At 44.3% G+C, this 17,262-nt stretch overlaps 1 protein-coding gene across 6 annotated transcripts in view; it reads left to right on the forward strand.

Moving 5' to 3' along the window:
• LOC122540226 (zinc finger protein 362-like) overlaps positions 1-12,221 on the forward strand; it is a 98,123-nt gene extending 85,902 nt beyond the window's left edge. For 5 of the 6 annotated variants that reach the window (XM_043675626.1, XM_043675622.1, XM_043675624.1 and 2 more), the window contains 4 exons: positions 2,812-3,036; positions 3,581-3,659; positions 6,049-6,207; positions 9,667-12,220. In XM_043675626.1, the coding sequence (XP_043531561.1) occupies positions 2,812-3,036; positions 3,581-3,659; positions 6,049-6,207; positions 9,667-9,783 (580 nt within the window). In that variant the 3' untranslated portion in view covers positions 9,784-12,220. Of the gene's footprint in view, positions 1-2,811; positions 3,037-3,580; positions 3,660-6,048; positions 6,208-9,666 lie in introns of all 6 variants that reach the window. The other variant, XM_043675628.1, reaches the window with a different exon arrangement.
• The last annotated feature ends 5,041 nt before the right edge of the window (positions 12,222-17,262 follow it).

A 17,262-nucleotide genomic window follows, 5' to 3' on the forward strand; every position in this document is an offset into this window, starting at 1 on the left:
AGGTGATCGAGTTTGAATTAAAGATTGCAGTCCTTCCAAAGCCCATAGGCACAGGAGATTTCGCAGTGAGGCTGGGGTGTGGGCCTGCATCAGGAATCATTGCCTCTGATATTATTTCAAGAGAAGCAGGTGGGCCTAAACTCAGAACTCCACAAACTCCATCTATAAGTACAAAACGCCCCATCTCAACCAGTTATGAATTCACAGCAGGTCCTATTCAGAGGTTTGTCGGTTTACAAATCATAATGAACGTGGCCCATTCTGCCTCAAGTGGCCATAAGCAGTCACCTTTTTCTATATACATTTGCTGACAAGATGTAGGCATTACTGGCAAGGTCAACATTTATTCCCTGTCCCTAATAGTCCTTGCAAAGGTGGTGTTGAGCTGCCTTGTCAAACCACTGCACTTTCTGGGGTGTAGGTAACTGCAGTGCTATTAGGGTGGGGGTTCCAGGATTTTGACTCGTATTCCAGACGGTTGATTGGCTCACAAAGCTACTCTGTCTCATTGGAGAATGGGCTGTTGCAGCACATGAGACTGACTGGTCCTACAAAATCAGTTTTGCTTCCAATGTGACATAACCGCTGATGATTCATCTAGCACAGGGGAGTCCATTCCCATTATAAGTATGCAGACTTTATGAAAGACGTCCGGGTTAGTTCCTGCTCTTTCTGCTGAGCTGTGCAAATTTCATTCCGCATATGCTTCCAATTCTCTTCTGAAAGTAACTCTTCAATCTGCTTCCATGACTCTTTCCTTTGTGACAAATCTTCTCACAAACTTTGAACTCTTTCCTGTAGTGCATTCCTAATCAGAATAACTTAGACGAAGAGATGGTTTCCATTGCATGCAGTCATTTGGAGCATTGGTTTTGGAAAAGCAAACTTTTTTTTTGGTGAACTGATAGAAGTCTTCCCATTAAGCAGTTTCAGAATTGTTCTGATATTTCCATTTATGAGGGAAGGCAAAAACCAGCGTTTATACATAAGATTACATCCAATAAGCAAAGGAAGAATTATTTTCAAGGGATTACTGAGAATGTAGGACTTAACACCAAATGGAGTGGTGGAGGCGTTGATACACTGGAGGTTAGATAAGTATATGGAAGAAAGATATGGTGCAATGAGGTGTTTAAGAACCTGAGGGAAAGAATGCTTTTCTTATGACAATTATTGAAAACTTGAGTCTCTAATAACTGAGCCTTCCAGAAGTGCATAGTGTTTCCTTTGCTAACAGTATGAAATCCCTCATGCATTACAGAGATGTATTGGAATACCACAGCGACGCAAAATAAATATAGGTGTTGTCTCTCCATCATCCAGAGTACAGCTCATCTTCACAGAACAAAATTATTTCTAGCAGAGGAAACAGTGTGGTACTCCATAGCACAATCCACATTGTTTCAGACTGGACTTCACCATTTTCCACAGGGATTTTCCATTCAGGAAAACAGCTCCCAATTATGGGATGAAGCCCCGACCTCTCCCCGAGTGAAGCCCCGACCTCTCCCCGAGTGAAGCCCCGACCTCTCCCCGAGTGAAGCCCCGACCTCTCCCCGAGTGAAGCCCCGACCTCTCCCCGAGTGAAGCCCCGACCTCTCCCCGAGTGAAGCCCCGACCTCTCCCCGAGTGAAGCCCCGACCTCTCCCCGAGTGAAGCCCCGACCTCTCCCCGAGTGAAGCCCCGACCTCTCCCCGAGTGAAGCCCCGACCTCTCCCCGAGTGAAGCCCCGACCTCTCCCCGAGTGAAGCCCCGACCTCTCCCCGAGTGAAGCCCCGACCTCTCCCCGAGTGAAGCCCCGACCTCTCCCCGAGTGAAGCCCCGACCTCTCCCCGAGTGAAGCCCCGACCTCTCCCCGAGTGAAGCCCCGACCTCTCCCCGAGTGAAGCCCCGACCTCTCCCCGAGTGAAGCCCCGACCTCTCCCCGAGTGAAGCCCCGACCTCTCCCCATGAAGCCCCCAGCTCTCCCCGAGCGAATCCCCCACCTCTCCCCGAGCGAATCCCCCACCTCTCCCCGAGCGAATCCCCCACCTCTCCCCGAGCGAAGCCCCAACCTCTCCCCGAGTGAAGCCCAGAGCTCTCCCAGAGTGAAGCCCAGACCCCTCCCAGTTACAAAGTGCAACTTACATTCGAGACCAGCTCACTATTAGAGAACATTGCTTCCCATTCCAATGTCGATCAGCTTCTCTAAAACAAAAAGCTCCAATCCAGAACAGAGTTACTAGGGGCCTTAATACTCCAGAATTGAGCTCCGGTGTTCCAGAGCTTTGCGCAGTCTCCATTTTTGGCACTCTGTAATATTTGCCAGTTGACAAAGGATTGACCTACATCCTACAGCTGCATGACCTGCTATGAGAGAAGCCACGTAAGGTCCTTGGGGCCTGCTTGCTCTACTTAAGTGGCATTTTTTAAAATCTACAAACTGTATTAACTGTGTTCAGGCAATGAGTGCTTGCAAAGGATGTCAGACTCAGTTCAGTGCTGCCTTAGTGTAACGTGCACAAGATGCCTACTTTTTAGAAGGGTTAATTGGAAAGCCAAAACTGGAATGTTGACTGATTTTTTTTTTTCTCTTTGGCGTCCGTGCCCATAGGCAAAAATGATTGCCTGAAGTAACAAACAGATCAGAGCCATAGACTAGCACAGCAATTGGAGAGAGGCATGGAGGGCGGATGGCATCTTTGGAATCTGTCGCCAAACTGGAGTCAGCATCCTCGAGAGAGTAATCACAGCCTGAGAGGCTGGTTGGGATATTTTGATTTCTATTGGCTATTTTCCTGATGAAATCCTCTTTCTGTTTCTCCTGCCTAGGTGTAAAATTTGCCCTTTGACCTTCTTCTCAAAATCCGAAATGCAGATTCATTCCAAGTCGCACACAGAAGCGAAACCTCACAAGTGTCCGCACTGCTCCAAATCATTTGCCAATGCTTCGTACCTGGCTCAGCATCTACGTATCCACTTAGGAGTGAAACCCTATCACTGCTCCTACTGTGAGAAATCCTTCCGGCAGCTCTCTCACTTACAGCAGCACACAAGGTGGGGAGAATTCTGTACTCTGTTGGGCTGGTTTTGTTTTGGTGAATGTGTCAGCATGGTTATGTTTAAGTTCCTACTACCTCTCCTCCCCAGACTTTTATGCTGTTTATCACGCGATCCTGCCCCATTCCAATACTCGCAGTGCTAATTACCCCTCACTTGGTAATGGGAGTGATAATCTAACTCCAGATTTCATAGCTGAAAGCAGCAATGGTGTGAACCATTGGACTGGAAAAGCAGCTTGGTTAATTAGAATGAGGTACCTTGGGCCCAATTAACAGCAAACTATTGATCTGTTAGTTTTTTGGTGCCTGCAGAGAGTTCTCCACTTGGTAACTCCTGAGAATGGGAAAGTTGAAATCAGAAGTGTGGGAAATTGCAGTTTTAATTTTGCGTTTGCATGCTTGAACACTACTGAGAGCGGCCCTCCATCACGTCGTCAGGTGAGATTGGGCTCCTTGACAGATCCTATCAACTGCGCTATGGAGTACAGATAGATATTCCTAAAAAACAAAACAAATGAATTGTGCTTTCTCTGATGCAGGATTCACACCGGGGACAGACCATACAAATGTGCACACCCAGGTTGTGAGAAGGCTTTTACCCAGTTATCAAACCTGCAGGTCAGTGAACAACTATGCATTGGGTTTAGATACAGCCAACAGGTTGCTAACTCGCTTGAAGCTTCATCGAGGTACAAGGCAGGATGTCAGAAGTCTCTCCTGCTGCAGCTGTTAAACAAACCAGGTTTCGGGTGAGCTTACTGAATGCAGTTCGAGGACGAATGGGAATAATAACATTCTGTCTTCACTGTAGACAAGATGAGAAAAACAGTGCACAGTAGTAGATGGTGCGATGGGTCAACGAAGGAAGGAGGGACAGATTGTCTAAAAATTAGGAAGAATAAGAAAGGAAGTTTCAGGAGGACAAATATTGAAGTGTAAATAGAACAGAAAGTAAGCGGAGAGGTTATGTTGCAAAATAAAAGTCTTGGGGTGAGAGGAGAGACTATCGTTCTTCAGACAAGCTTTATAAAGCTAATACCTGATAATAATTGAACTCCTCCTCCAGAATCAGGCTTTCAAAACCCAAATAGGCCTAAACTCAAACCCAAATCTTCCTTTACCTATCGTCCTCTTCAAACCTTAACAGGGATCCATCTCGAAGAGTCTTCTCTCCAATTCCATGATACACTCAACAAGAACCATTGGTGAAATAGAAATCCTGAAACTAAAGCTGAGGCCAGGTATTTACCTGAGAAAGTGAGGCAATTATGAGCAGTACACCACTGTAGCCAGTTATAGAAACACAGAAACTAGGTGCAGGAGTAGGCCATTCGGCCCTTTGAGCTTGCACCACCACTCAATATGATCATGGCTGATCATGCAGTCTCAATATCCCACTCCCGCTTCCCTCCATAACCCTTTATCCCTTTAGCTGCAAGGGCCGCATCCAGCACCCTCTTGAATATATCTAACAATCTGGCCCCAAATATTTTCTGTGGAGACAAGTTATACCATGGCTTTAGTATACTTAAGAAACACTAGCAGGGGTTGGTCAGACTGCCCTTTGAGTTGGCCTCGTCTTGCAATGAGATCATGGCTGATCGTCTGTTCCATCACGCTATGCCTGTAATCTCTTCTTATATTTTAATGCATAGAAGTCTTTTGATTTCAATCTTGAACACACTTTATGAGTGAAGATTCAACACCCTCTGAGTGAAGAGATTCCTACTCATTTTAAATATAATGCCACTTATCCTGTGACTAGGGTCACCTAGTGATCTAATGAAGGAAGAGTAACACAGAAGATAAAGGGCCACAAAAAAGGGGGTGAAGTCGTAGGTTAGATTTGTACCAAAGAAAGACCTAGCAGCGGTGAGGTGAAATGATCCTATGAGAAGCCTAAGATCCAAGGTTCATTTGATCTGTTCATACAAAATGTTAAACAGGTCAACAGAGTAACAGGATGATGCATTTTCTGATTAAGTAACAAGCTCAGTAATTCTGTAGCCTAGATAAAGGACACAATTTATCTCTGAAGGACGAAAAAGCCTCAAGCTAGTCTGCACCTTGAAAGAGGTATTTTTTTTATCACTGACAGACTGCCCACTCGGGGAAGAGTCTATTCTTTCTGACGTAAGGAAATTTGATAAACACCTCATTGGAAATGGAGATTGTGGGGTTAGGTTAAGACAGATGCAGTCACCATGACTCCAATACTGGTACGGGATTGGGTGGGCAGCGAAAGGAGATTTGAATATGACAGGTCACAGGTGACTAGGGTTCAGCAGCTGGAGTGTGTTTTATGAACCTTGAGGAATCTAGCATTGAGCAAAAATGCTGAATATGCATGGCAGCTTAGTAAGCATCTGAAAGGGAGAAAACTCACTATTATTTCAGGAACGGATCAACCTCCAGAACTTTCCCTGAGAAGGTGTACCAGATTGAGCATGGATTGTGATCAGATGCTCCAAGGAATGATGGCGGATGGAGACTTGGCCTTTTCTCCAATGTCAGATTGGCTCCATTGACCGCACTTTCACTGCTGTGTCAATTGGGTCTAAGGCCCACTCTGAAACTTGGGTGTATAATCATAGGAGGATATTTTAACACACTGCTGTGTTGCATGAGAAGTTTTCCCAAGTCTGAACCTCCTGAGCACATCGGGGAGTCTGGCAGGTGGTGGCGCAGATCCTGAAGGAATTTTCCAGATTTTCCAACATTCCTGAGGAAACTTTTGCTATTGGACTCAGGCTGCCCATTCAGATGGGGGCAATTCCAAGGAACAGGATGTTTTCCCATGTCTTCTCTCGTTTAATACGACCTGAACACACTCATTCGTTTCTTTTGTCTCTTGTGAGACTTTGCTTCTTACAAATTGGATGCTATGTCGGCCACTAAGCATGAGGAACTATGCTTCAAACATTAATTCAGTGGCAGTGAAGAGCATTTAGATGTCCTGTGGTTGTGAGATGTGAATTCTGCCTTATATATTTAATTTTTATTTCAGTCTCATCAACGACAACACAACAAAGACAAGCCGTACAAATGTCCGAATTGCTACAGGGCATACTCAGACTCTGCCTCACTTCAGATCCATCTGTCCACACATACGGTCAAACACACTAAAGCCTATTGCTGCAGCATGTGTGGACGAGCCTACACCTCAGTACGTATCAGCAACTCTCTTCCTACTGAAACCCTCACCCCATGATAAAGAGGAGTTGTCTTTTCAGAATGTATAAGATTCCCTTTGTATTTTACACTGTGGGCACTCCCACCATTGCTGAAACATCAACCGAGACTTTGTGTGGGGCATTGACTGGTATTGTCTATGGTACATTGATTAGTGCACGGATATGGGATATTGATTAGTTCTGGATTGGGAATATTTAGAGCAGGGATATGGCATGTTGATTACTGCTGCGATGTGGGATGTTGATTAGTGCTGGAATAGAGATTATTGATTAATGCTGGGATACAGGATATTGATTAGTGCAGGGTTACAGGATATTGATTAGTACTGGGATACAGGATTTGATTAGTGCTGGGATACAGGATTTGATTAGTGCTGGGATTTGGGATGTTGATTAGTGCTGGGATACGGGATGTTGACTAGTGCTGGGTTACGGGATGTTGATTAGTGCTGGGTTACGGGATGTTGACTAGTGCTGGGATACAGGATGATGATTAGTGCTGGGTTATGGGATGTTGATTAGTGCTGGAATATGGGATGTTGATTAGTGCTGGGTTATGGGATGTTGATTAGTGCTGGGATAGGAGATGTTGATTAGTGCTGGGATATGAGATGTTCATTAGTGCTGGGTTATGAGATGTTGATTAGTGCCGGGATATGGGATGTTGATGAGTGCTGGGATACGGGATGTTGATGAGTGCTGGGATACGGGATGTTGATGAGTGCTGGGATACGGGATGTTGATGAGTGCTGGGATACGGGATGTTGATGAGTGCTGGGATACGGGATGTTGATGAGTGCTGGGATACGGGATGTTGATGAGTGCTGGGATACGGGATGTTGATGAGTGCTGGGATACGGGATGTTGATGAGTGCTGGGATACGGGATGTTGATGAGTGCTGGGATACGGGATGTTGATGAGTGCTGGGATACGGGATGTTGATGAGTGCTGGGATACGGGATGTTGATGAGTGCTGGGATACGGGATGTTGATGAGTGCTGGGATACGGGATGTTGATGAGTGCTGGGATACGGGATGTTGATGAGTGCTGGGATACGGGATGTTGATGAGTGCTGGGATACGGGATGTTGATGAGTGCTGGGATACGGGATGTTGATGAGTGCTGGGATACGGGATGTTGATGAGTGCTGGGATACGGGATGTTGATGAGTGCTGGGATACGGGATGTTGATGAGTGCTGGGATACGGGATGTTGATGAGTGCTGGGATACGGGATGTTGATTAGTGCTGGGATATGGGATGTTGATTAGTGCTGGGTTATGGGATGTTGATTAGTGCTGGGATAGGAGATGTTGATTAGTGCTGGGATATGAGATGTTCATTAGTGCTGGGTTATGAGATGTTGATTAGTGCCGGGATATGGGATGTTGATGAGTGCTGGGATACGGGATGTTGATGAGTGCTGGGATACGGGATGTTGATGAGTGCTGGGATACGGGATGTTGATGAGTGCTGGGATACGGGATGTTGATGAGTGCTGGGATACGGGATGTTGATGAGTGCTGGGATACGGGATGTTGATTAGTGCTGGGATTAGTGCTGGGATGCGGGATGTTGATTAGTGCTGGGATACGGGATGTTGATTAGTGCTGGGATATCGGATGTTGATTAGTGCTGGGTTATGGGATGCTTATTAGTGCTGGGATATCGGATGTTCATTAGTGCGGGGATACGGGATGTTGATTAGCGCTGGGTTACGGGATGTTGATTAGCGCTGGGTTACGGGATGTTGATTAGTGCTGGGTTACGGGATGTTGAGTAGTGCTGGAATATGGGATGTTGACCAGTGCTGGGTTATGGGATGTTGATTAGTGCTGGGATACAGGATTTGATTAGTACTGGGATATGGGATGTTGACTAGTGCTGGGTTATGGGATATTGATTAGTGCTGGGATACAGGCTGTTGATTACTGCTGGGTTACGGGATGTTGATTAGTGCTGGGATATGAGATGTTGATTAGTGCTGGTTATGGGATGTTGATTAGTGCTGGGATATGGGATGTTGATTAGTGCTGGGATATGGGATGTTGATTAGTGCTGGGTTATCGGATGTTGATTAGTGCTGGGATATGAGATGTTGACGAGTGCTGGGATATGGGATGTTGATTAGTGCTGGGATACAGGATTTGATTAGTACTGGGATATCGGATGTTGACTAGTGCTGGGTTACGGGATGTTGATTAGTGCTGGGATATGGGATGTTGATTAGTGCTGGATTACGGGATGTTGATTTTGCTGGGATAAGGAATGTTGACTAGTGCTGGGATATGGGATGTTGATTAGTACTTCGTGACAAGATGGATATTAGTGCTGGAATACAGGATGGTTATTAGTGCCTGGGATACAGGATATTCATTAGTTCTGGGATACGGCATATTCATTAGTGCTGGGATACAAGATGGTCATTAGTGCTGGGATACGGGATTTGATTCGTGCTGGGATACGGTGTGTTGATTTTGGTTGGATACAGGATGTTGATTCGTGCTGGGTTATGGGATGTTAATTAGTGCTGGTTTACAAGATGGATATTAGTGCTGGGATACAGGATATTCATTAGTGCTGGGATGCGGGATGTTGATTAGTGCTGGGGTATGGAATATTGATTAGTGCTGGGTTGTGGGATTTTCCTTTTTACTGGGATACAGGATATTTATTACAGCCTGAATAGCAGAATGATTAGCATTGAGATACAGGATATTGAATAGTGTCGTGGTCTGTGATATTGATTATTCCCGTGGTATGAGATGTTGATTATGTTTGGGATATGAAATATTGATTATTCCTGTAGTATGTGATAATGATTAGTGCTGTGATATGGGATAGTCATTATAGTGCTGGGATATGAAATATTCTTTAGTGGTGGTTACTTAATATTCATTAATGCTGGAGTGAGAGGTATTGATTAGAGCTTTGGTGTGTGATATTAAGAATTGAAATACTTTTATTGGATGTGACATCAATGATAAATTCAGCATTCATTGCCCATCCCTAATTGTCCTTTAGAATTGACCTTCTTGAAGCATGCAGCCCATGTGGGATAGGTATACCTAGCAGATTATCGACACAGTGACAATGAAGGAATGGCGATACAATTCCAAGTCAGCATGGTGGACAAGTTGTAAAGGAACTTGTGGAATGTTCCGTTCCCATGCCCACTTGCCCTTGTCCTACTTGGTAATAGATATCATGGGTTGTCATGATGGTGATGTCAAAGGAATCTTGGTGAATTGATGCAGAACATCTTGTAGATGACACACGCTGCTGCTCAGGAGATGTGTGCGAGCTGGTACGTGGGGAGCACTTGCATGAGTATCATTGTATTTCTAGAAAGCTGGTGGTAATTGTGTTTACGGAGTCTACTGTGTAAAGAACCTAGTGCTGAAATTGGTGACCTTTGTGCCTTTTACAGGAGACATACCTCATCAAGCATATGGCAAAGCATACAGCAGTAGAGCACGCAATGGACACCCACTCCCCTCAGAGAACGGAATCCCCTAGTTGTCCTGTTCGGATTTCCCTCCTTTAATCAGCCCCAGTGTCAGAACTCCAGGAAGTGGACGCTCCGGGGCTAAGGTCAGGTGCTTTCTGCGGATGGATGAGGAGCTTTCCTTTTTCATTTATCTCCTCCCGCTATTTATTCAGTCTCTGAGAAGAGGCCCAATTACAGCAGAAACATTCTCATCATTGTAGAGACTCCTAAAGACTCTTGAGCCTGAGTGTCATCCATCGCCGAGGAGGTGAGTGCCTGTATCCCTTGGATGAACACCTTCCGTTGCTGGGCAACGGCACTGGAAGCAATGATGTGAGCTACAGACTGGTAACTTCCTCAATAAGGGCATGGATCGTACTGTCTAAGACTTTATAAGCTGTGTCTGAGAGCACCACTTTTATTAATGTTTAATATGTCTTACTATTACACAGGAAGACGAAGGAGGAATCAATTAGATATAGAATTATAAAGCAGTATCTCATTTTGTTGTTCTGTGATAGTGCGACAAATCTAGTTTTCAACTATCGGTTATTAGCGAATATGAATTATTATACTAAATGTATGGTCAATTTTCATGTGTTTAGTTGACGTCTTTGCCGTACCTTATTCAGGCTGTATACAGGCCCCAGACACAAGTCATTTTTAATGTGCGTCCTAACCAGTTCAATACAGAATACCCACGTCCACCCTCACAGAACATGTCTATGATATTTTTGACTGCTTTGATGACAACTAAACAGCCTCTGCGCACTTAAGACAAGTTGTCATGAATAGCAGGAATCAAGTTTGAGTGTGCCTTTTGTTGCAGCATTAAAGAGCCCTAGGGCAAATGTAATTTGCAAAGAGGATGAAGCAAGACCAGTTTAGTCAAATGTCAATGGCTCAAAGTTTCAGGAACGGAAATCCCAGGAAAATGAGGATGAGGTGCACTGAATTATAACTGGTTCAGTTTTCAGGCAGATGGTCCAAAAGTGCTGTCAGGGCTTTTGGGTGGTGATCAAGTTGGACCTTCCAGGAGTGCCCACCTTTTTGTCACTTTTTGCCTGCAGAACGTTACACGTCCTGTTGTGTAGCAAGGCTTTTTCTGCTGGAGTTGAGTCCATTCATCAAGCACGTCTAACATGCATTGAATCTTAAAGGGGTCATTACAAAAACATTTGGCGAATCTCTTCGTTTACCGATGCGTAAGATAGAATTATTCTGAAATAGTTCTCCGTGATGTCTTTGTGACAAAGGTGCTAACACATTCCTAGGAATGAAGAGATTTGTCCCATATTCTGAAATGAAGTCAATCTCCTTTGATAAGACATGAATTGGGATGACAATTGAAATTGAGTCAGGGGCTCAGATAGTTTTTGTACACAATGGATACAGAATAGTTATCCAAAGATAAAGTATAGGCTAGAATTTAGTCAAAAGGCCAATGCTGTTTTCATAAGAACCCAATGGAAACAAAGGAGTTGGTTAAAGTTTGGAATCTATTCAATTGTTCCAAACAATTTGAGCTCGCCTAGATTATAGATGAATATACTGATGATTTATACATAGACTATCGGAAACTTTGCAGTGAGTTAAAGAAGGGACTCTAATCAAAGTCATAGTGTAGATCAGAAAAGGGAAGCATAGGTTGTTTGGAACAGTCATTTGGACCCTGAGATTAAATAGAGTTCTTCCACCTTTGGGGGCTCCTGAGTTGAAAAAGCAGTGCAAACAAATGGAATGAGCATGCTCTGTTTCTCGGAGTGATCGGGGTCACCTGCTTGAAATAGTCCTGTGCTGTCTCAACGTAATTTGCCCCTAAACTGGCATGCTCACATAAGAGAGGCTGTAACTATTATTTATGCCTGATGAATGAAAGTGCCCCAGTGGTGCATTGAGGACATTTCTCTAGGGTTGGGAGAGCTCCACATTGTTGAAGCAGAATAGATTGAGCTCTTGTTGTGTTTTTACTGGGTCAGGGAGTGCCAGATGAAGATGGAAATAGACAATAGATTAAAAAAAACTGAAATCAAATACTGGTCATTGTAGACCCCAGTGGAGAGAGACTCAGCAATGTGTAGGTGGCCGGATACATAGTAGATGTTCTATAATGAATGTGTCAGTTCAGCTCAGGACACTCTGAGGCTCTGCTGAACAACACTCAAACATTCAGTGCCAATTCTGCTGCTCCTGGGATTTCATGTCCCATTTTTTTTTAAGTTGAGGTTCATTTGTCATGTACCTTTTTCATACTGTTATTTCCAAGAGATTTATACAATAGAGTCAATGATAGTAATCTCTTCTTTAATTTTTTTAATATTATATATATTATATATATATATATATATATATATATATAAATATGTATAATTCAGTTATGCCAGAGGGAGTGTCCCTCTCAGCCTGCAGATCTAGATTAGACACAGCCTACACTGTCACTAATCTGATGTTCTTGTAGAACAGTATATGTATGTTAAAACGCTTGGGGGATGGGGGGAGGGGGATGGATGGCAGTAGGGGGAATTTCGAAAAGAAATTGTTTCAAGATCGCAGAGGATTATAGGCCCTGATTTAGGTGGATCAGAACAGTGGGACCCTGACTGAAGTCCAGAGTAGACGGTAAAGGTTTGCCTTCCATTAATTGGATGTAAGGGCCTGGGTGAGAGCAACCTCTCACACTCACATTGCAATTCCATCAGCACACCACACCAAGCCGAGCAGTGTCGATCAGCGAGAAATAGGAAAGTACCCTTGTGACTTCTCACCTGGGGGTGAGGCTGGTACCTTTTCAGGAATTAATTCCTCTCGCCGTGATGTCTTAGCAACATAGCTGAGTAGGAAGATTTCCCTTGGTTGTTATCCTTAGCAACTTCAGAAAGTAAGCACTTAGGATTGTTCCCACTCTCCACCACATTTACAATGTCAGTAACAGTGTATACAATGACCAGAGACTTTGCTGTCTCTCCAGGGTCATTAGTAGGTGGCAACTTGAAAAGTGTCCTTTGCCCACTGTACATTGTAAATGTGACAGCAATTCATCTTCTAGTTGCATTTGTGATAACTGCTCACTCAGAGTGACCAAGGACACTGCAGGCCATTGCAGAGACCTTTGCTGTCTCTGCTGTGCCTGGCCTCAGAGCACTTGACGCTGATAATGATTTGGTGGAAGATTTAGGAAAACAAAACAATTCTGCGTAAAAACAAAAGTTGACAAGAAAACCATTTTGAATGATTTTCACTTTTCAGGGAAATGCAATAGTTGGCCCATGGGAGTGGGGGGTGGGGATGAGCCTTTGCACCACCTACGATCTGAGAAACAAAGTGACCGTTCCTTTTTGGTTTTGAGAAGTACTGAGGGAATTGGGGTTTAGGAGTCAAATGTTACCATTGGTGGCTGAGTGCTGTCATTCAATCTGTGTTAGAAATATTAAAAGACCCCTATGGTTCCTGTTTTGTAAACATGCTATCTCATAAACTGATACTCATCGTTGTGTTTGAGATTCACTGTTGATTCCAGAGCTGTAGACTGAATGGATATTGGGCCAATACAGGACAAAGGAAGCTTCTCCATCCCACACGCTCCCCTCCTCTCCTCTCATGTTTCACCCTCCTCTGTTGAAGTTACTGGCTCCAGTACCTCACCTAACAGGTCAGTGTTTCCACATAAGGCCCAACAGACTGTCTGTCTGCTGCTCTGACCTAGAGGGAATCTGAGCTTGGACAAGCTCTGTGCCCCAGCAGAGGTCTTTGGACCGTGATCTGAAGCAAGAACTCTGGATAGTTTTCTTCACCTTCTGCCAAACCTGTAGTAAACCTGTCATACTAAGCTGCCTGCACCAAATGGAAAAAACCGAGGGCTATAAGAGGAGACGGAAAATCAATCAGTGTGCACACTGAATTACTCCACCTTTTATAATGCCAGTCCAGTTACAGGGAACTGATTTAGGATTGTTTTCAAATATTTAAAGTCAGATCCCCGTGGGGAATAGAGAGATTGCAGCCATGAGATTAATAGATCAAAGTTATAGATCCAAAGCAGATAGAAATCTCAAATGATACAGTAGTGAAGAGACTCCCTGCTCCATCAAGTCTGCACTGATAAATAACTATTCTAAATCAATATAATCCCACTTTCCAGCACTTGAGCCATATTATGACATTTCAAGTGCTCATCCAAGTACTTTTTAAAAATTGTGAGGTGTCCCACCTCAACTACTCTTCCAGATTGGTGGAGATGTGAAACTGATCAGCCAAGATCTAATTGCATGAAGAAGACATTTTGAGGGTCTGAATGGTCTACTCTTTTTATTTTAAATAGTTCCTAAGGGAAAAGAGCTCTTTCTGGACATTCGGGTCTCTTTGGACAGAGTCCAGTGGAGTTAGAATACTGGCTGGCCCCTGGACCGTAGCAGGTTTCTGGCCTCTCTTGGGTTGCAGTCTGTAGGACAGCCTATACAGGGGGATTGTGCAGGCTGATGGACCAATAGGAATGCCTAAAGAGAGAGCAGGCAGCAGTCTCACTGTGAAGGCCAATACAGACAGACGGACATACATATGCAGCAACACAAACACGCATCCACATCCATGTGCACATACATATCTGCACATGGACAGCTACATAACCGAACACACACAGGCACCTACATCTAGACACAAATGTACATTCTCCCACACTCTCACACACCGACACACACCTAGACACAAAGACCTTCACACATGCGCATGCACACAAATGACACACCATAAGCCACTTACACACAGAGACCCCTGTGCACACACGCGCGCACACACACACAAAATCGCTAATCAGTCCAATCAAAGCCATGAATGGAGTAATTGGAACACTCTCGGCTCAACTGCCATGACCATGTTTTGGTGAGGCTGAGGCTGCCAATTCTTGAGATGTCGCCAACTGCTGCTTTGTCAGGAACTGCCGTACCCTCAGGAGGCAAGGGTAGATTGGGATATCTGGGCACGGTGAGGTCAGGAGGAAATACTAAACCAGAGGGCAAAATTTCGAAATCCTTGGCACCACCTCCAACAAGATCACTTGGAAGTCAGAACATGACCTGGCATGCAACCTTCTAAATTTGCCTCTCACCCTCATCCCAGAGAAAGCAGTGGCAGAGTGGTCATGTCACTGGACTAGTAATCCAGAACCCTGTTTTCTAGACTGAAAACAAAAAGTGCTGGGGATACAGTGGGTTAGGTAAGATGGACATTTTAGCTAACGTTTCGAGTCTAGATGGCCCTTCATCAGTGCTGAAATGATAGACTCAAAACGTTAGCTTTCTTTCTCTCCATGGATGCTGCCTGACCCGCTGTGATCTCCAGCACTTATTGTTTTACTACAGATTTCAGCATCTGCAGTAATTTGCTTCTCAACATGGGTTCGAATACCATCATGATAGAGGGTGACATTTGAGTTCAGTTGAATATATAGCTGGCCTAATGGTGACCATGTAACCATTGTTGATTGTTGTTAAAAAAAAGCTATCTGGTACGACTACTATCCTTATTAGGGAAGGAATGTTGTCCCAATCTGGTCTGGCCTACATGTGACTCTAGGCCTACAGCAATGTGGTTGAGTCTTGGTTGCCATCTGAACAGTTACAGTGGGAAGTGAAGTACTGGCCTGGTTAATGACATCACATCCTGTGAACAAATTATTAAAAAAATGTTCTACTTTTTTTTTCTTATTCATTCTTTCCTGGGATGTGGGTGTCGCTGAAAAGTTCAGCATTTGTCATCCATCTCCAGTTGTCTTTGTCTTGCTAGGGCCAGTTCAGAGGGGAATTGAGAGCAAAACACATTGCTCTGGGTCAGCAGTCACATGTAGACCACTCCAAGTAAGAATGGTAGGTTTCCTTAAAGGACATTAGTGAACCAGATGGGTTTTCCCAACAATTAAATTTTGCCCTGGAGGGATTTGAACTCAAGACCTCTGGATTAATCGTGATCAACCTGTTACTGATGTACTGTGGACGTTGGAGATCTGAAGGATAAACAGAAAGTGCTGGAGAAACACAGCAGGTCAGGTGACAGCTGGATTTCTTCTCCGGTGACATTACCACATTCCCACTAACCCACCATCTCCACCATGTTGCAGGAGCTGCCACTGTCTCCAGCTTCCTACAGCCAAGCACCTCCATTACTTCATCGACGGATGAGATTGGCCTGTAGCAGGGCTTTGATGGCAGCATTGACTTGAGAGGTTTGTGTTTCTCAAGTAAACCCAGAGAGTAGAGAGTTCATGCGATCGATCCAAAGACAGTAGTCATTGCCATTTCCAGTAAAACCATTTGGTTTGCTTCTCTCATACTTGGCTTTCCAGAGCAAATAATCTGAAACCTGAGCGGTTGTTGACAGTCTAGGAGTCCAACAAAGGTGGAAAGAGACATGGAGGTGGATAAACAGGTTGAAATCTATCTCTTAACTTCACATTGTATTGTATCATGAGAAATCCAAACGTTTTTCGCTCTTGCTCAGAATCCATAAATTTGCATCTTGCAGTAGGATAGTGATCAGAAAACTTGAGGGATTTATATACACTGGCATTAGCAACACCAAGAGCAGAGTGGTTTGACCTGACCTCTGGATGTGAGTTGGTTTTGGTGCCGGGGTGGAGGCACGACACAACTGTTGGTTTCCACATCCCTAAGCCAGGAAAAAAAGAGAACCCCAACTGCCAACCCCTCACAGAATTCCTGCTGCTCACATGACTTCAAGATCCAAGGTTGATCTATGTTGCCCACTGCAGTTAAATAGCTTGCTAACAATGCTGTCTGAATGAAGAATGGTCATAGAGATAAGATACCAGAACTCTGTTCAGCGTTATTCATGGTCCTCATGGCAGGACGTGCAGGTGAAGAAGCCAGTGTTTTTAATTGGATAATATGTGGATAATAAGCAAGGAGATGGCTGAAATTTCTGTGATGTGAGCTTTGACCCAGGCAGAGCTTGTGCCTGAAAACTGCATACTGGATCATCATTGGTTTATCTTGGAATGCTGTCACGTGTGAATCTCACGCACAGTTAAATGACTGCAGCTTAAAGTATGTGTGGAGATGTGGAAATGTCGCTTGATCACGTGGGGAGCTACAACCAGAATTCTCGATTATATCTCTCCTTCATCTCAAAGTTATTTCTATCTCCCTTCCACCATGACAAATAATTCACAAAATTCCAAACCTCTGTTAACTGTGTTATTGAAACATTCCTGGCACAGGCCTACAGTGGAGCTCCCTCCTCTCTGAGTGGGCCTAGGTTTCAGATGTCTGGATAAAATTGGAGACTCAATGATCACCTTTAACTTGGACCTAAGATTCAAATATTTAGTTGCGACACTGGCTAGTGGTGGACTGAAAGTGAACTTCACTCTGGTTCATTTGTTGCTCTCGGTCATGAGTGAAGAGCGGATGAATTTCAAAAACCAGTAGCTGCAACAGCCGCAGTTAGTTCCTCGCTCTCAGACCTATAGCCTTAGCAGTCCTGTGCCCAGTGTTTACATTAATCCAATATTGGGATTAAAGTGGA

This window comes from Chiloscyllium plagiosum, chromosome 34, assembly GCF_004010195.1.
Source record: "Chiloscyllium plagiosum isolate BGI_BamShark_2017 chromosome 34, ASM401019v2, whole genome shotgun sequence".
In the NCBI taxonomy this organism is placed as follows: domain Eukaryota; kingdom Metazoa; phylum Chordata; class Chondrichthyes; order Orectolobiformes; family Hemiscylliidae; genus Chiloscyllium; species Chiloscyllium plagiosum.